The following is an 18258-nucleotide window of genomic DNA, read 5'->3' as shown; positions in this document are numbered from 1 at the left end:
GGCACCCAGTGGGGCCAGGCTGGGGGGGTTGGGGAGGGACCTGCTGGTCCCAGTGTGGGTTAATGCCTAGGGTGATTAAAGGGCTTTAATCCCCTGGGGAGTGGAGGGGGGGGGAAGCGATGCAAGGCTGTAATCTGTGTCTGCTGGCCTGGTTGGAGGGCAGCAGCTCTGCTGGGGGCAGCCCAAATCTGCCTCCAGCCCCTCTGGGGGGGTTTGGAGTGAGCCTGAGCCCCAGGGTTGCATCTTGGGTTGGGGGAAGGCAGGGGGGGATTGGTGGGGTGAGGGTTTGCTTGTCCCTCTAAATTGCTGGATCTTAGCCCTGTCTGGGGAGTGAAGCAGAGGAAAGCAGGGCAGAGAGGTGTTTCAACATGGGGTTGGTGATGGTGTCGTGGCTGGAAGGGGCTGGGGGTACAGCGTGGTGGGGCTAGGATGTCCCCGAGGCTAATTTTAAGCCCATGTGGGGCAGCTTATACATGGCCAAGCGAAGCCCTCCTGCTGCAGCGGGTGAGTGCAGGAGCATGCTGTGCCTGGGTGGCTTAGCAGGGCCAGTCTGGTGGCAGCTCAGCTGGACCGGGGAGGGTGGGATGGCAGCTCCCAGGGACAAGGCAGGGCTGTGCTCTCAGCAGGGGCCATGGCGTGCTGTGCACCTGCAGCCCCAGCCCCTGCCTGGCATCTTTGCTTCCTCCTCTTCTGCACACTCTTTTTTCGTGCTCCAAACCCCCAGACAAGCTCCTCTACCTGAGCAGAGGAGTGGTCACAGAGGTCTGCAGCTCAAATGACAACCAAGTGACAAAGTGCCACCACATCTGCGGGGGATGCACAGTAAGCTGTAAGCTGGGGTAGCCTGTTTCAACCTGCCTCATTCTCCGAAGTTGTGTCCTCTGTGGCAGTGCTGCTGAGTGAAGGTGAGCCCCTGTCCCCTCCTTTCCCACCCTCACCCCCTTGGGACAAGCAGGGTGTCCCTGCCTGGGACGTGGTGCGATGCCATGGGCTGGGGCTGCCCATGCAGGGCAGGAGCAGGGGTACCCGGCAGGTACCAGGAGCATCTTTTGCCTCTTCACCCAGTCGGAGCAGCCTGGGGACTGGTTCTCTGTGGGAACCCCGGTTGAGCCCCGCTGGGACCCCCCCCAGCCTGGGGGAGGGCTGTGGCTGCAGGACAGACCCAACTTTGTTTCGGGTTGCCAGGGCAAAGGCTTTTCCCAGCCGCCCATGGAGGCGGGGGAGTGTGCCGGCGTTGCCGGGGGACTGGGGATGCCAAGCGGGGCACTCGCTGGCGCCGGAGCAACCAGCCAGGCACAGGGAGCTGTGGTGGGGCCGGAGGGCAGCATGGTTTCACTGTGCCCCCCACCTGGCGGCAGAGGTTAAAAGAAATTATTTTTCCCATGTTTTTCACTTTTTAGGGGAGCAAATCCCACCTCAGCTACATGTCTCCTGCCAGTCTGACCTTGCTTCTCTGGCAGAGGGATGAAATGTCCCATGGAAGGAGCACAGAGCCAGCAGTTCACCTGGCAGGTTCTGCAAATCTTGTTCTGGGGGACAGAATCCATTCCTGCCTGCAGCAGGTGACGAAGAGCATAAGGATTAGTAGCCCTTGTCATGGTAATCCCAGCAGGAAGCAGAGCTGCTCTTCACTTTATTACCGCACAAATCTTTTGCTACAACTAAATCCATGCTAAATACTTGTTGTTTAAAATACCACGATACACGATGCCTGCACTGGGTTTTAATATTAGTCACAGGAATGATGTATTTAAATGAACTAAAATTGGAAAACTAAAACCTCCAGGCCCTAAAAATACAGGCACAGCAATACTAAAAATTCCACAGTCTACCAATCTCTGATAAAACCATTCCTGGGCAAATCTGAAAGCTATTACCTGACACTGCGTAATTGGAACAAATAATTTCTGGTCTAGAATTAGGCATTACGGCTGCTATTACAGTGGGAAAACGCAAAGGAGCATCAGTTATCCTCCTTACCTTCTGTCCTCTCCTCTTAGCAAGCTTCCCTGCTGTGGAGAGCATGCTGCGTAGGGCAGGAAAGGTCAGGCTAAATAACTGCATTAAAATGTCTGTCCAGTGGGAGTCAGGCAAGTGCCTCTTCTTCAGCGACAGATCTCCGCTATATCACAGTGGAGGCCTGCTGGCTGGTTACTGCCCTAAATATATCTGCCCCGGGTAAGAGGTATACTTCCCCCCATTCAGCTTACTGGAGAGCAGTGAACAGAGCCTCCAGGCTCAGCAGAGCAAGCCCTGAGCTCCCTGAAGCCGGGGATCACTATTCCATCTCCTTTCAGTTGTGTTCTCCTCCTCCTCGCTTTCATAAAAGCAGCCTGGTACAAAATGAAGTGTAATATTCCTTCACGGGTGACCTGAGGTTTCCAGGTCCAAAGCATGGCCCTGAAATTCATGGGGTTTTGTCTCAGCAGCCTCCTGCAGGTGCCAGTCCCCCCATTACGCAGTGATTGTGGCGAGGCTCTGCTCTAGTCTTGGTTGGCTGGTATCAGTAATTTTCATTGTGTTAACTTGCTCTTGGTTGTGCTCACCCACCACACCTGGGCCTCTCACTTCCAGGACCCAGCAATGCCCCCCCTGCAACCCACTACACCCCAGAAAATAGGGTTCAAAGAGTCTCTGCTGTTCTTTACAACTTCTAACCACCCTCTCACCAGACAAAGCGAGCAGCCGAGTCCCACTGCTCCCAGATAGCTCTGGGGAAACCTCAGATTTTTGTCAGGTTTTTTTATTCAGGAGGAAACAGACTGAGCTACCAGTGCACTGAGACTGCCTCTACCAAATTGCTGAATCCTGCTCTAAGGGCAGTGGAAGAAGGAACAGTGGGTGCTGCTTGTCCAGAAACTGGTCACACCAGGAATCAATTAACTGCTGGTGATTTTAGGCTCTGCTGGAACAGCATGTTAAGGTTATAGTCATTCCTAGTCAAGCCTGTGAATTAATGGCTGCTCTCCAGGTCCAAATTTCAGGCAGTAATCCTGGCTGATGCAACAAGGTGCAAAGCTGACAAGATGACAAAGTAACCAAAAGAGACAGATGAAAACAGTTAAGTGCAGTGTTGGCTCACTGATGTCCTCCACACCCAGAGCTCACAACAGCGTCCAACTCCTCCCTGGAAACCAGGCCTGTGACTGGATGTGTCTGTCAAGTCTCCAGCACCCCAGCTGGCAGCTTCAGTTCAACATAGCTCTTCTCCTCCACGTGGTCTGTCTGTTCCAGGAGCCATCGTCTCTCCTGGTCACTGACATCCAGCCTCAACGTCACCTCTTGGAAAACACTGTTCACAGCAACCTGTATCAGAGGAAAAGCAGCTCAATCCCAGTCACAGGGCAAACGCTGCTCACGTTCTCTGGGTAGAAGACGGGCTGTTACCGCACCTCCTTGAAATGAAGCTTTTTGAACATGCAGATACTGGCTTCATTTTCCTGACCAATCTTAGCCTCAAATTTGGTGATCCCCAGGTTTCTCACTCCTGCAAAAGAAACCAGAAAGAGAAGCATTTCTATTACCTGCTTGGCTGCCACATCTATGAAAGCACAGGACTCCCAATTTCTGGGACAGATGCATCCCTTACTACCCTGTCTGTATCACTGGGAATACGTGCTTCTAGATCGCATCCCAACCGTACTCCCGTTCCCTTGCACAAAGCCACCCTTACCATAGGACATCATCATCAGAGTTGCCTCCTTGCCAAACCCTCTGCCTCGGTAGCTGGGCTCTGAAAGAGACAGCCACAGAAGACAGCATCCAGTTACGTGAGACAAATCAGCCAGGCCAGACACTTTTCAGAAGAGACTGTGACCTGGACCAGCAAAGGATGCTGAGCAGGACTGAACAGCCATGGTAAAGCAATGAGAATAAAAAGCTGCTGTACGTAACATCTGTCTGCAGCTGGCTTTAGCCACAGCAACAAAAGTCCAAGCTACGAAGCAGAACTTGACCTGCAATCATAATTTCAATCTCGCCCAAAGTCGGATCCTCAGCATCAGTGAGGAAGAGATTCACATCCCCCACCATGCAGTCCTCATCCGCACACGCCTGCCCAGACCACCGCTCTGTGTCCAGCACAATGAAGGTGCACTCTGGGGAAAACAAAAGTGTAGCAGCATTTTCAGGGCACGCTGAGAATTATTCACAAATTACTGAAGGATGAAATTCAAGGCATGCAATGGACAGAGGAACAACAGTTTCCACATGTTAACAGTGAGGAAGAGCTAATAATTAGGCCTCCTATGCACAGTGTGCCTGGTCCTATCCCTAGAAATATAAGAAATATTCTGAAAAACCTGTTGTGAGGGTGACATAGACACCAAGACTAGAAACAGCCTATTTAAGGTGCATTAAAACTTTCATCCCATGACTGAGGTCTCCCTGCCTTGTCTCACTCTGCAGCAAGTTTGGGCAAAGAATTGTTTGGTGCACAAGAGACTGAGACCTAGTGATTCACCTAGTCCATATTATTTTTGTTTTTAGTAAGGCTTTTAATGCCAGCTAAGACAAATGTTCCAGACTGAGGTCTTTGCTAGCCTCAGTATTTTGCAGCTCCATATATTTCTACCAGGCTTTTATGGGCAGTGATTCATTACCTGCAGGAGAGCCAGGGAACAAATTCAGTCAGCACACCTCGACCAGGTAAAGTAATTCGATTTCTCAAGGAAAAATACAACCCCCTTCCAGCTTTTTTATGACAGTCAGACCTGGGGAGCGTTGACTGTGCAGGAGCAGCTCAGCACATAATGCTGTGGGAAGTAAATCACTGTAATCTTTGAAAAACTGCATAAAAAGGACACCAACAGCCCTGGACATTCTCTACTTCCCATAGCATATACCAGCTGTAAACAGAAAGCCAGTCTGAAGCTACTGTTGCACAAGGTCTCACATCCCATCTGCTTCAGCAAGTAGAGCCCACTCACCAGGCGCTCTCAGCCCACTGTGGGTCCTTTACAGGACAGAAGGGACCTGCTCACCACTCCCACCCACCCTTAGAAAATGATTAAGATCCTCACTGTCTGCATCGTCCCGCCAGCTGCGCTGCATCTCATACTCCTGCTCCAGGCTGAGTGGTTCAGAGGCGGTCAGGCGCTGCAGCTCCTCTGACTGCATCCACTTGTGGTACCTGACAACGGGACCCAGAACCAGATCACTGCCTGAGCTACAGCATCAGAGCCTGATTTCCACAAGTGCTTGGAGGATCAGGCTGTCAGAAAACAGTTCTGGAAACACTAGCATACTTATCAACTGAAAATATCCACAAGCCTCCCTCCCTTATCTAACACAGGAATCGGTGTTCTCCATGGAAATTTAACAAGTTTGTCCATCCTGTAGCTTTGTCTGAAGACTGCCCGGTGCAAACTTGATGTTTTTAAAAGTACTGAGTATTGAGTTCCGGCACATTTCATCCCGACTGAGATTGATACAGCATCTCCTGGACACTGACAAAAAGACTAATACTGGCATCTTTGTGTTGAGGCTGCAGCTGGCCAGGCCAGCACTTTACAAACTGCCTGCACGCCTGCTTCCAATTTATCAAACATCCATCTGGCTTTGCACATTGAAGTTTTGCTCTTCCACTGTCAATAGGGAAAGAGATCAATTAACAAGAGAACTGTTGGCGGCTCACTCACAGCCAGGTATTTCCCCTTCCGTGGGTACAGAGCGGCACAGGTGACGTTCTCTTTGTCAGCAGACCTGGCAAAGAGCACAGACCTGCCAGGGATGTCTGTCGCAAAACTGATCGCCTTTCTATGAGTGCTCTTTCTGCTGTGTGGTTCCCAGGGGGAAGAGGGCCCTGCAGTTGTCAAGCCAGCACCCTTTCCGAACACCACACTCCTTTTAAAAAGAGAAGCGAGCCAGACAGCCTAGACTATCAGAGGACACGAGCCACGTACCGGGGCACATGTGCAGAAGTGTATGGCACCAGGGTCACCCTCTTTCCTTGCAGCACAGTGTTCTGGTTAATCTTCATGGCCTCTGTGCTGAGAGAGAGAGACCCAACACCCCACTCCGTGTCTCCAGCGAGGCCAAGGAATGGGACGGGACCCCTTGGAGCCCTTCGGCAGCCCCTCTCACTGTGCAGACAGACCCCAGCTCCTCCCAATCCCCCTCACAGCAACCTTCCCGCGTCCCCCCTGCTCCCCCCGACCCGGGGCAGGGCTCTGTCGGTGCCGAGTGCCCTCGGAGGCCCAACAGCGGCCGGGGGTCTGCCCTGACAGGGGCCACTGAACGCCTCATGACCCAGGCGGTGGTGGCGATCCCCTGCTCCGACACAACGCGGGCCTGAGGGGAGAGCCGGGGCCCGGGCGGGGAGAGGATCGGAGCCTGAGGGGAGCCCCGAGACCGTGAGGAAACGACTACCTGCCGCGTCGCCCTTCCGCGCATGCGCAGAGGCTCACCCTCCTCCCCGCCCCGAACAGTGCTTGCGTCATCGCCCCGCCCCGTTATAGCCCCGCCCCTTCCCCGCCCCTAGCCCTGCCCCGTCCCGCCCCTGCCCCGCCCCTAGCCCTTCCCCGCCCCGCCGACGCGCACGCGACTCCGGCGCCCAATCGCGGTCGGCTCATTCACCCCGCCCCCGCCCCCGCCCCCGCCCGGGAAGCCGGTCACGTGCGCGGAAGGTCGCCGTTGGGCGGCGCGTGCGCCGTCAGTGGCCCGCGATGAAGGAGGCGGGGCCGCCGGCACGAGCCGCCGCCGGTGAGGGACCGGGGGTCCCGGTGCGAGGTGAGGGGGGGGGTGGGTCTGGGCTCATAGGTGGGCTCTGGGGAGCTTTTCTGTGAGGGAGAGTGTGGGGTGAGGCCTGGGGAAGGGGTCCCATAGGCGGGGGCGCGGGGTGAGGCCTGGGGAGGGTCCCGGTGTGGGGCAGTGCCGAACTGGAGCGACAAGGCCCTGGCGGGGGGGAGGGGACTCTCGGGGTTGTAGGGGGCTTCTGTGGGGCTTCTGTGGGGCGGGGGGTGTTTCCCCGGGGAGGGCAGGTTGGGCGAGCAGCATTGCCAGCTGGGGGGCAGGCGCGGGGGGAGCCGGGAAGCAGCAGGGCCGGGCAGCTCTGGAGGCCTCGGTAGGCTCCGGGCCCTGGGGTAGGGCCTGTCCCGGGCTGGGGTGGGTGCCCTGCATGAGCACGCTTTCCCCAGCCGTGTCCCGGAGGTGTCTTGACTGTTAGCGGGCCCGTGGTCTTGCTGCTTTCTTTTGGTTTGCTAAGCTTGGCTTCAGGGACTGGAGTCGAGGTCTGCTGTAAAAGATATTTGGCCTCTTCTTCTGAGAGCCGGTCTAGTTATGACCACAGTGAGCTGTGCTGCCTGTCATCTAGCGTGTGTCTGTAAGTTTATGAGCTGTTTGGTGTTTTTTAGTAGTGCTCTTAGCTTGTGAAGTTCATGCTGATGATTTGTCCCAGTTGGTGTGGCTACGTAGGAGCATCTAGAGAAGTAAGAGGAATTTGATAAAGCTCTTCAATTCAACTATGGCTAATTGTTTATTGACTGCGAAACCTTTTGGAAGGCTTGGGTTCTCCCCTCCCCATGTAGTTTTTTGAAGACAATGTGAAGCTCCCCAAATACTTATGCTTTGGAAACCTTGGTATGTGTAACAAAACATCTTGGGGTGTTTTTCATAGGTCCAGTATTTTCATTTGTCTACTTGTTTCTATACTTGAGATGATGAGGAGAGATTGTAGGCTGTTTTTTTGCTGCTTTCATTTGCAGGAGGCACGTGCTTACTTAGAGTAGTAGCTGCATGACAAACAGCGGTATGAGATCATCCTCGAGGCAGGCATTCTTCCTCTTGAGGTTTTAGTGTCTGAAATGGCCCCTCTGGCTGTTTGGGGAAGGTGAAGTTTGTCATCACATGCTGTGAAAGGGCAGGGCTTTTTGGTTACTTTTAAACTAGTTTAACAGGTACAAGTACTTTTCAAATTGAACCAAGTGGTGCTGGTGAGTGGGGTATATCTGTCCGAAGTGCGAGGTCCTGCTGAAATCCTCTTTTGTTCAAATATTAGAAGACCAATGTGCAAAAGCTGACTCATGAGTTCCTCTTCTTTCCAACAAAGCTAACGCAACTTTATAATGTTTCCCTAGGTTAAAGGCAGTAGAAGTTGAAAACACCCTCTTGAAAACACCCTCCTCGCTTTGCTTGAAGCCTCCCCACCATCTTCAACATGGCTGGGGGCATTACTGATACAGGAGAGCTTTACTCTCCTTATGTAAGTACTGCTGTTTGTGGTTTTGCTGGCAAGTCTTTTCAAAATCCTCTTCCCTCAACATTGTGTTTTCATTTCCTACTTCCCCATGGGCAAAACCTCAGTGTTTCAAGAGATGATGGAGGTCAAAGGTACTTAAAAATGCTTAGTACTTGTAGTTGTTGGGGTTTTTTTACATCGCAGATCACTTTATATAATGTAAAGGGACAATATCTGCTTAAGGTATGGTTCTAAAAGTGGTAAAAAGAGCTTCATGCCCCATATCAGCTCTTGCATCCTGCTACCCACTTTTCTTGCATTTTGTTAATGTTTTTGTCAACTTAAATTGTCACATGAAGACAGCATAAACAGGGGGGATAGTGACATTGAAATTATCCCACTTTGCTTCTCTTTTTTTACTTTATATAATGTTTTGCCCTGAATTGCTTAAAGTTTACTTATTTGTAGATGTTGTAGTAATTTGTTTTAAACCACTTCACCTAAAAGCAGTAACCAAGATGTTTCTTCCTTGTAATGTGGTGTCCTGTGAAACTGCAGAGCCAATTAGTGCTTTCCTGTGTTACTGGAAATACTGGTTTTCATAGCCACAAGTGTTTATTTAGTGTCAATCCTTAAAAACAGCGCGTTGCAAACTTTTTTTTTTTCCCTGGAGTGAACTCACTAAATAGAGAACCAGTCCTGCAATCTGTGTGTTGGCTTTCAAATGCTTTAAAACTTTCATCTCCATGTTAATGACTGAATTTAGAAGAACTGGATATTAGGCTGCAGAAGTAGGTCACAACTGAGAAAACAGAGAACAAGACAGTAACTGGGACGTTTGGACCCTAAAGGATTAGTGTCACCTGCTCTTACATCGTTGTGTTAGTGTTGCATGAATTTCCTAGAGTCTAATCTCAAAGGCTATGACTCCCTCCTCTTTCCCTGAAGATGTCTAGCCAGACTGAACACATGGGCAGCAGTCTTAGCTCTGTCTACTTGACCAAAGTCAAGGAAAATCACCTGAGGTGTTTTTTTCAAGAGTCCTTCACTGATGAGTAAGTCATGGCCCTGGGCACTTGAGTTGTGCTCAGGGAATGACAGCTCTGCCAGCTGAATTAAAAGAACTTTCCTGCAAGCTGCAGTGGCTGATTTTTTTGTTGTTGTTGTTCTGGGAGATTTGTCAAAAGATGAATTTGCTGTGTGTATGGCAATGAATGAAGGGCAGGAGTGTTCACAGGGTCTCTGGGGAATAGTTCTCCCGATATTAAATGCTCCACACCCAGAAAAGTGTACTCATACACAGTTCTTTACTGGCTGTCCTCTGGAGAGACTCTGACCTATATAAAAAAAACCAAAACACTTTGGAGCAGTTTTTGATCTTGAGTTCAGCTAAATTTATAGTCTGGGGGGGAGTCCTGTCCAGGTGCACAGTTATCTTTTGCCCCTGGGCAGAAAAAAGCTCATTGCCAGAGAGGATAAAATGCTTTCCCTTCCAGAAGTAAAATCCCTTCTTCAGAATGTGCTCAGCTGCTTATTGGTAAAATGGCAAGCAGGCTTTGAATTGGAATTCTGTTTGGGTATTTCCTGCTTGACCTATGAATAAAGAAGAACAAGAGATTCTGAAAGGTAACTTATGTATATAGTCATAACTACTTAGGTTCACGTCAGAAAACAAGGAGAGACCCCAACCCACAGTGTAGACCCTTCTGGTAGAAGGCAGTGGATTTGAAAACAAACAAACAAAAAGCTCACATGCTTTCTAACTTTAAAAGTTAGAAGAAAAAAAAATATTAAAAATAATTAGAAAAATGGAGAGGAATATCAGTTTCTCCAGAAATGTGCTGACACTCACTTTGTTCTCTTTGGTTATCAGTCCCCGCCTATATTTATTTCTAGCATGGGCTTGCTCCCACCCTGCTTGCTTAAAGATGGCTCTCTCCATTTAAATCAGCTTGTATGTGAGGTGTCTTGGATGATCTCTGGCACAGCTGCAAACTCTCATGTTGGATTATGTGGATGATTGCAGGTTGGTCTGGTTTACATGTTCAACCTCATCGTTGGAACAGGAGCCCTAACCATGCCGAAGGCCTTTGCGACAGCAGGGTGGCTCGTCAGCCTTGTTCTCCTAATGTTCCTGGGATTTATGAGGTAGGACATGAGTATGTGTCTTTAGGGGATTGGGGGGTTCAGTTGGGTAGTGCTGTAAGGACAGTACTGAGATTTTCGTTGCCGTTCTGAGTGATCCTGTCCCTCTGCTGCTTGAGCATTGCTCTCTGCAGTTGTGTTGCCTGTGGACCTTATTTGGATGGATGCATTTTCTGACTGCCTGCAATATGGTGCTACATCCCATTTCCTGACTGATGGGAAAGACTTTTTCTCCAGTCCAGAGCCTTCTGGGACCTTTCTCCCAGCTCCCTTTTTGCCACTCTCCTCACTGTGGGTACATCCCATGCTTGCCTCTGTCACAGATCAGTTCCCCAAACACTAACCGGATCACAGGTGACATGGGGTCATTTCTCTGCTTTGTGACTTGCAGATGTGATGCAGACCTGTTGTGTTAGCTTTCTCTTGGCTTTTGGCAATGCTCTGGGCAGCTGCAAGAGTGTCAGGAAAACAAATTACTGTATAGTGGGCCTATTTTATTCCCCCCCACACCTTTGCTGTTCAAGACCTTGGAGCTGGTCTCATGATTTTTCACTCTGGCTCGCCATGAGCTTCTGCCCAGATGTCTCCCTGCTGGAGCAGCAGGTGGAGCCGAAGGCTGTTGATACAGCACTGATGTCAAAGTAGTTATTAATAGAATTGCCATCTTCTGACGGGCCGTGAATCCCTGCTTGTTTCTTGCTTGGTTTTAAAATAAAATAAAACAAAATCCCCTCCTGCCACTTGTAAGAATGGAATTTAGAAGTTCCTTTCTTGTCAGTAACCAGCGCTGTCAGGCTGAATGTGCCCTTGATTTGGAGGCAGTCCTTTTCGGATCTATTAGGTGCTGCTATATAGAGGTACTATATGGTCAGTACTGACTGTAGTAATGCTTTTAAGTTCTCCACCTCAAAGCTGTATGCTGCAAAGGCTTGATAAAATGTAAACTGTGGGAGTACCAGTCACTGGGAGCTTTGGAAGCAGTTCCTTTTAGATACATTAGTTTAAAAGCATAAATTCAATGTATGAAACTCAGCACCAGCAGGCAATTCTTCAAGGTCAGCAGAAGAGCACAAAACACCAAACCTGCGTACCAAAACTGCACTGGATTAAACTAAGAAGACACAGATTCTTTAAGGGACCATAGTACCTTTGCCACAGGCCCTAATAGTTAAGCTTCAGAATAGTACTGTGTTCATCCTAGGCCCTAAAAAGAGGAAGGAAGCTTGCTTTCTAACAAAGGGGGAAGGCCTCTTGCCGCCTTCAACCCACAGAAACGCTGGAGAGGTGCCTTCCAGATATCTAAAGTGTCTTCTTATGTCTGAAGGCACGTTATATTTTACTGCATTTTGTGGTCTGCTTGAACACCTTAATCTCAAGAACAGAAAGGAGCAGCAAACTGAGATGAAACACTGTGCCAAAAAACACAGTGTGTGTGTGTGTAGCTGGTTAAAGGGTTCTTCTCGTTTGTTTGTTTGCTCCTGCAAACAAACAGATGGGAATAATTCTCCATCTCACTTCAATGACAGTTCTTGACTATTATTGATATCAATTGAATTTCTCACTCTAGCTATATGACTACGACCTTTGTGGTGGAAGCCATGGCTGCTGCAAATGCCCAGCTACGATGGAAGAGAATGGAAAAACGCAAGGTTTGTGTGGGGCTTAATCTTCCATCTTCTCTTGTCTTTTTATCCGGTAGGACTTGCCTGAGATTCCTCTCCATCTTTGCCTTGCCTCATTAGTAACTCTAAAGGAATAAATTTCTACTGTACTTAACTTTGCCATATAAAATATGTCTGTTAGTTCCCCGTGGAGTTGCTCATTAAAGACAGGATTTTCTGCTCCTGGTTTGAAAAATCTCTTGTGCTGTTCACATTTCTTACTGGTTGCGCTCTCCTTGCCTGGAAGCGCTGCTCAGTGAATGTGGAGAGGTGGCAGCCAATATATTGGTGCCATTTGGAGTGTGCTGAGGTCTATAAATCCTTGCTGATCTCAGGTCATTTAACTGGGACAGGCTGGTATGTCCTTGCTGTCATTCAGTCTGTATCCCAGGGAGTGAACAGTCCTGAAGTATGTCCCTGCTGTAAAACTTACTTGTGGCTTTTTGGATCCTGGCTTTAGTGGCTTTTCTGGATCAGTGCGAGGTGTAATTGTTTGCACTGATTTAGATCCCTACCTATATGTTATGGGTTGGAGTTGGGAGCTAGACCTGGCTGCTCTGACCAGCTAAGACTATATATGTTTGGATATTTCTTTTTCCTACCAGTTCTGCAACTCTGCAGAGCTGCACGAAGTTTCTAACTTCCTTATGCCACGTATCACTACATGAATTGGATACTGTTGCTGTGTGCATGACCTAGGCTAGGACAGCAGAGCCTATCACTCAATGCAGCCTGCTCTGCTAGTGCCCTCTTCTGCTCTCCACAGCATCCTGAGCCAAGGGCTCCCTGGTATTGCCTTTGCTTGCATGTCCTGCCCGCCTGTGTTTGGGACCTTTCTTTGAGTTTCTGGAAGTGAGACCATGTCACTGGTGGTGCCACAGCCTGTACTGTGGGTAGCAGACACCTCAGCAGTGGAGCAGTGGTCTGGTCTTTTCTTCCAGGAGGATGACGAGGATGAGGATTCTTCCTCTGGAGTATCTGACAGCGATGTTCTCCTCCAAGATGGCTATGAGCGAGCAGAGACACGACCTATCCTGTCAGTTCGTAAGTACCTGGTTCATGCTTTCACTGGATCCAAGACCTCTTCTCTGCAGATGGTGTCCCAGTGGGCTCCAGCAAGTGGAGCAGAACTCTTATGTCCATCTCACCCTTAAGTCCACATGCTCGCATCCCAAAGTCCTTCGCACTTGCAAGATAAGACTCATTGAGAATTCAGTTTACCATCTGCAGTCTGATAAGGATCTTTTGCTTCTAGGTCACTAAGATGAGAACATCTTATTTTCAAAACACTTTTAAACTAGCTTCAGCAGAGTAATTGGACCAGTGACTCTGCAGCTGTGGGGTTGTACATACTGTCCTTCAAACTGTTGCTAGAGATTCCTGAGTGTCTTCAGATAGTGTCTTCTGGCCTCTTGGTTTATTGAAGGGACTGGTTGAAACACTTCTTGTGTTCAACTTGCAGAGAGACGTGGCTCACCCAATATCTTTGAAATCACTGAGAGGGTGGAAATGGGCCAGATGGCTTCCATGTTCTTCAATAAAGGTAAGTGATTCACACTTTCAAAAGTCCCTTCAGGTCCTCCTGCACGTTGTGCGTATGGCTTTTCCTTAAGTTTGTGTGCTTCTCAGTGTGCGTTTGCATCCTGAGTTTGTGATGATTCCACCCAAAAGTGTCGTTCCTTCTTTCTGTGGACTGTATTCATTCCCATGTGTGGTGTTTCTACAAAGTAGAGTATTTATGGGTCAGATGGGCCAGAACCTGCGTGAAGGCGAGGGTGCTGTGGTGGTAGTGGAACTAGCCAAAATACTGCAGGTTACGGGCCCAGTTTCTTGAGACAGGTAAGTGTAAGTCAGTGCCTTTTCTGACTGCCCTTAACCTGACTGTGAACTGCATCTATCCTCTGTGATTCCCACTCTAAAGCAATAGAGCCCAGCTGTAGTGTTCACTAGTTCCATCTTGGTTGTAGCATTTGAGAATAAGACGTTTGGGCTTCCCTGAACCCCATAAGTATCAATCTGAAGGAGAGAGACTTCTGGGGAGAGCTTCTGAGAATTGTGTGTGTCTGGGGAGTCACCAAGAGAGCTGCTGGGACATGAACTGCTGAAAGAGTCTCTGGTGTGCATATGACAGGCAGCTGTCTTGTCTTTTTGCTTTTAAATGTCTCTTGTATGCCAGGGAACAAACTTGTAACTGTACTGCAATAAAGCTATATCCGTTGCTGCATGTGACAGAAATGCAAACTACGATGTTAGGTATTCTGAAACTTGTAAAATGGTACATTTGAAATGCTGTGCAGAGCCAGAAAATCATCAGACACCATGGCTGCGCAGTTTTGAGCCTGTCAGGCCCCATTTCTTGAGGAAAGTGACATTTTCTCTTGTTCACTGGCCACCTTACAAAGACACGATGGGCTGTTTTTTTCCACTACATTACATCAGCTTTATGCTGGTGTAAGACTGTTGCCTCTGAAGGATAGCTGGGCTTAAGCAGTGAAGATTCTTTGAACTATATTATTTCTGATTTTAAAGTCCAGTTGAAAAAAGCTTGCCTCCTCTGGGCCTTTGTAGATTTACATCACTTACGACTATCAAAATAGTCCACCTTGGATCAGGCTGCCACTTTCCTGCTCAGAGGAGAGGTGTGGGTTGGAGACTCAGAAATGTCGTTCCTAGTCTTGCCTGTAGTACTGGGTTGCTCTAACATTCGGCAAGTTTTCTTGCTTGTATGATTTGCCATCTGTAAAACGCCGTGAACACTTCCCTGTCTCTCGATCATCCTCTGGGGAGGAATGTTTGGAAATTGCTTTGAGAGCAAGCACCATATAACAGGGCTTAGCAGTATTGCTGTGGATTCAGCTGTAGAGGCCTGTTCAGCTGCAGGAGGGCTGGGGGATCACAGGAGGTGGAGTGCTCCCATAAGGAAGCTCCAGAAGGCCCCTGCGTTGCATGTGCCTCACCGGGGGAGATGGTAACAACGCCCCAAAGTGAGGAAAGTTGCCTTCTAAGACCTCTCTGCCTTGATGCTGGCTGCTGCTCAGCCAGTAGAGGGTGCTGGAAATACACGTCCTCTCTCCCCTCAGACGCTGAGATACACTTCTAGCAAAGTGATATAAACTGCTTAGTACTCTAAATCTTAATCCCTCTTCTTAGTGTTGCTTTAGCCAGAGATATCTGATTTCTGTGTTAGGAATCCTCCCCAGGACCTGCTCAGCCCAATGCAAAGGGATGAATCCCTTTGCACAAAGGCAGCTGGAATAGCTCGACCATAGCTTGAAACAATTGTGCCTTCCACATGAGGTGAAGTATACCCAGCAAAGGGTCTGGGGCAGCTGTAACTCGTTTGCTGCTTTCCATTCCTCTGTGCTCAGCAATCAGGCTCCATCCCTATACTGCTCCTGAGTCCTAGTTCAGAGACATGCTCTGGTCCACTGAGCGGTTGCAGAGAGCAGACAAGTTAAGTATCTCCCTCTGTAGATACTTGCTGAAGTGCTTCCTTCTGATGGTTGCACAGAAAGGCCTTCAATAAGGGCAGTTGCTCAGTGACCAGTTGCTACTGCCTAGTGCTGAGAAACTGGGCCACACTTGGGAAGTCCCAGCTCCAAGCACCAACCTCTGCAGTTTCACAGCTAGCAAATGTCTGGGTGGGTTTTTGTTCATGATATACAAAGCATGGATCCAAATGCAAGGTGTCTGAGGGCTTTACAGCCTTCAGAGGGAAGGCTGGTGAAAGCTTTGCAATAGACCTCAAAGCTTCTGATTTCTAGCGAGTTCTCTGCTCCTTTCTCTTGACTGATTTTTATTTTCAGCAATCTGACAGGAGTTGAATCTGCAGTCCTGGGAGGTAAGCTGGGGATAAATCTCAATTTCAGACTGTCTGCTTTCTTAAAGGGAGCTGGCTTAGGTTTAGGCTGTGAAGGGCCTGTGTGCTCTTTCAAAAGAGCTGGCTCTGAAGAACTTGGGGTTTTTAATATTTTTTTTTTTAATTTGCAATGTTGGGTGCTTTCTTCTGGGACCAAGCAGTCATTTATTGCAATAATGGATTCTAGGCACATCTATCATGCTGTTTCCCCACAGGAAGTAATTGATTTTTTTTTTTCTTCGCTTTGTGTCTAGTAATGAGAGTATTGATCAGGGAGGGTCAGCAGCAGTTTATAAAAGAACTGATGCTAAAGTCTTCCTGCCTTCGAGAGGATGAGTTTGGGAGAGGAGTGTCACCTGGACTTCCCACAGACAGAGAAGTCGGCACTGGAATGGGGATATAGTGTGTGCTGGTGGGTGGGTACTTGGTGGTGCTGCTATGGCTTAGCTGGTCATGTTAGCCTTAGTTTTTTGGGGGTGGGGGATCAGTAGCAAATCCCAAAACAGAATCTATATCTGAGTCTGTGTAGTCCTGTGCTTAGTGTGTCTTGCAGCTTCTGTCCTGTGTCAGGTATTTGTTACAACCTTCAACCCTTTTTAATGTGAAATTGGAGAAAACTGGTAGGTAGTTTGTTGCCATCTTCAGAACAATGCAGAGATTCCTCAACTGTGAAGCCATCTTAAATCTTTCACAGAGGAAGAAGACAAGGGGAGAACTATATGAAGTGATCTGACAATTTCTGTAAGATCTCCATTTGTCTGTTTAGACAAACCAGGAACAGCTTTAGAGTACTGGCTTAGCATGCCGCTTTACAGAAGCAGGGAAGTTTTCTTGCTGCTTTCCCAGTGCAGCTGTTTTTTTTAGGAATGTTTTATGTTAAGGAGGCTCAGCATATTGAATAATTTATTTAAATGAAGGAGGATGCTTGTTAATGTTTCCTGACATCTGGAGATCAAGGGGCAGTATGATGGCAAAACATGGTAAAACTTTGGGGCATGCGAGCACTGTAGAAATATTAGTCCGCATTCCTGCAGTAATGCTGTCTTTGTTTGATAGTTGTCACATGTGAGGCTTGGAGAGGTGACTTGATTTGCCCAAGCTGCATTAGGATTAAGCATTAGGTGGCATCACAACTTGAAAGTATGGGCAGGTTCCTTGAGCTGTTTTCCTTCAGTGTCAGTTTCCTAAATGAAACAAATCTGAGGCTTTTTTTGTAGCTCACCAGTGTCTGAACTAAAATAAGTTCCAGTTTGTTTTTCCGTGGTAAGATTTATACTAACTTGCTTGGAAGAAAAGAATCCTGGTGTCTTATCAAGCATTTCTTTATCCCTGCAGATTTTAGCCCTCCACAGCAGTGTCTTGTTGTGCCCCAGTAAGGCTGTTCTGTGCACCCAATTAACTTGTGTAAGACTTTTTTTAGTCTCGTAGGTGAAAGCAAGGCAAGCTGTAAAAATAAAAAAGAAAAAAAACCTATCCAAGAAAACAGTATGAGGCAGGAACAGCGTACACTATGGCAGTAGGGGTGTTAAGAGGGCTGCAGAAACAGACTTTTAAAGCTTTGCAGGTTTGAACCTTGGCTCAGGTTGCTGATGGTGAGGAATCTCCCAAAGCAGCTCCATTTCAGCCCTGTGGAACCTGAGCTCTGCAGCGCCAAATCCCTAACATGAAAGGCCTGCAGGTTTGCAGGCAAAGGGTTTGGAATTGGCAGAGGACTAAAAGCATCTTCTCTCTTCATTTCACTGTTTGTCAAGCTGTGCTCCCACCAAGTCCGTGAGCATCAGCTAGATGTTTGCCTGTGGCTGCTACAAGTTGACAGCTTCATCAGGCAGATGACTTATGTGAGACCTGTTGGTCTTGACCAGCAACTGGAGGATGGGCTTGAACTAGAGGGCCTCGTGTCAGGTATTGAAGGAGGCAGAGCTGAGATCTGAGGCGTCCCCTGTCCTGTCAGTTGCTGTGCTGTGGCTAAGTTCCCTAAGCTGCTGATGTGACCCTTGGGTGGAGTTTGCTGCAGAAAGAATTAAACTGTGGAGGCAAATGGTGGTTTATTTCTAAGACCTTGAAAAAGCTTTGTGTATTTGAAGTGCATAGTTCAAAAGTCCCTGTGTACTCTGCTGTCTCTGTACAATATTTTCTTTTCCTGCAGTGGGTGTCAACCTCTTCTATTTCTGCATAATTATCTACCTCTATGGAGACCTGGCAATCTATGCAGCAGCTGTACCGGTCTCTCTCATGCAAGTGACCTGGTAAGTGTCTTTACTGCTATGGGGTTGTGTGCTTGCAGAGAAGAGAGCAGGCTTTTGGATCTGATGGTGTGATAAGTCTGGGATCAGCTCTACTTTCTGAAGAACGGAGTGGAGAAATGATTCAAGGACAGCTTATTGTTTGTGAGTGGGAAGGTGAAGTTGTTTTATATT

The 18258-nt window shown here is 48.5% G+C and overlaps 2 protein-coding genes across 8 annotated transcripts in view; one reads left to right on the top strand and one right to left on the bottom strand.

The window, feature by feature from the left end:
- Positions 1 to 1717: 1717 nt before the first annotated feature.
- NAT9 (N-acetyltransferase 9) lies at positions 1718 to 6430 on the bottom strand. Of its 3 annotated transcripts, none has more exons than XM_069799130.1 (7): positions 6370 to 6430; positions 5904 to 5990; positions 5022 to 5131; positions 3957 to 4097; positions 3674 to 3733; positions 3393 to 3487; positions 1718 to 3306 (listed from the first exon to the last, which is right to left on the bottom strand). In XM_069799130.1, the coding sequence occupies exons 2-7, from the start codon at positions 5978 to 5980 to the stop codon at positions 3160 to 3162; spliced, it is 630 nt and encodes a 209-aa protein (XP_069655231.1). In that variant the 5' UTR covers positions 5981 to 5990; positions 6370 to 6430; the 3' UTR covers positions 1718 to 3159. The 3 variants fall into 3 exon arrangements, with proteins under 3 accessions (XP_069655231.1, XP_069655232.1, XP_069655230.1); XM_069799131.1 differs by having other exon boundaries at positions 5904 to 5985; positions 6370 to 6398; XM_069799129.1 differs by lacking the exons at positions 3957 to 4097; positions 6370 to 6430 and having other exon boundaries at positions 5904 to 6004.
- A 185-nt stretch (positions 6431 to 6615) lies between these two features.
- Positions 6616 to 18258, top strand: part of TMEM104 (transmembrane protein 104) — a 45099-nt gene continuing 33456 nt past the window's right edge. For 2 of the 5 annotated variants that reach the window (XM_069799125.1, XM_069799122.1), the window contains exons 1-7: positions 6616 to 6702; positions 8076 to 8200; positions 10203 to 10324; positions 11889 to 11970; positions 12924 to 13026; positions 13445 to 13525; positions 17988 to 18087. In XM_069799125.1, coding sequence (XP_069655226.1) covers positions 8156 to 8200; positions 10203 to 10324; positions 11889 to 11970; positions 12924 to 13026; positions 13445 to 13525; positions 17988 to 18087 — 533 coding nt within the window. In that variant the 5' untranslated portion in view covers positions 6616 to 6702; positions 8076 to 8155. Of the gene's footprint in view, positions 6703 to 7352; positions 7579 to 8075; positions 8201 to 10202; positions 10325 to 11888; positions 11977 to 12923; positions 13027 to 13444; positions 13526 to 17987; positions 18088 to 18258 lie in introns of those variants that run through there. The other 3 variants (XM_069799123.1, XM_069799126.1, XM_069799124.1) reach the window with 3 other exon arrangements.

The sequence above is a fragment of the Haliaeetus albicilla genome, chromosome 12 (genome assembly GCF_947461875.1).
Source record: "Haliaeetus albicilla chromosome 12, bHalAlb1.1, whole genome shotgun sequence".
NCBI lineage: Eukaryota > Metazoa > Chordata > Aves > Accipitriformes > Accipitridae > Haliaeetus > Haliaeetus albicilla.
Note: the sequence above shows the minus strand (reverse complement) of the source record. Positions and strands in the feature narration are given on the sequence as shown.

What these genes read in the sequence shown, in the direction of transcription:
- NAT9 (XM_069799130.1), bottom strand. Translation starts at nt 5,980, where the DNA reads ATGAAGATTAACCAGAACACTGTGCTGCAAGGAAAGAGGGTGACCCTG. An exon ending in ACTTCTGCACATGTGCCCCG is followed by an intron (nt 5,132 to 5,903) that starts GTACGTGGCTCG and finishes TCCCGTTGTCAG; the next exon opens with GTACCACAAGTGGATGCAGT. An exon ending in TCTGATGATGATGTCCTATG is followed by an intron (nt 3,488 to 3,673) that starts GTAAGGGTGGCT and finishes TTTCTTTTGCAG; the next exon opens with GAGTGAGAAACCTGGGGATC.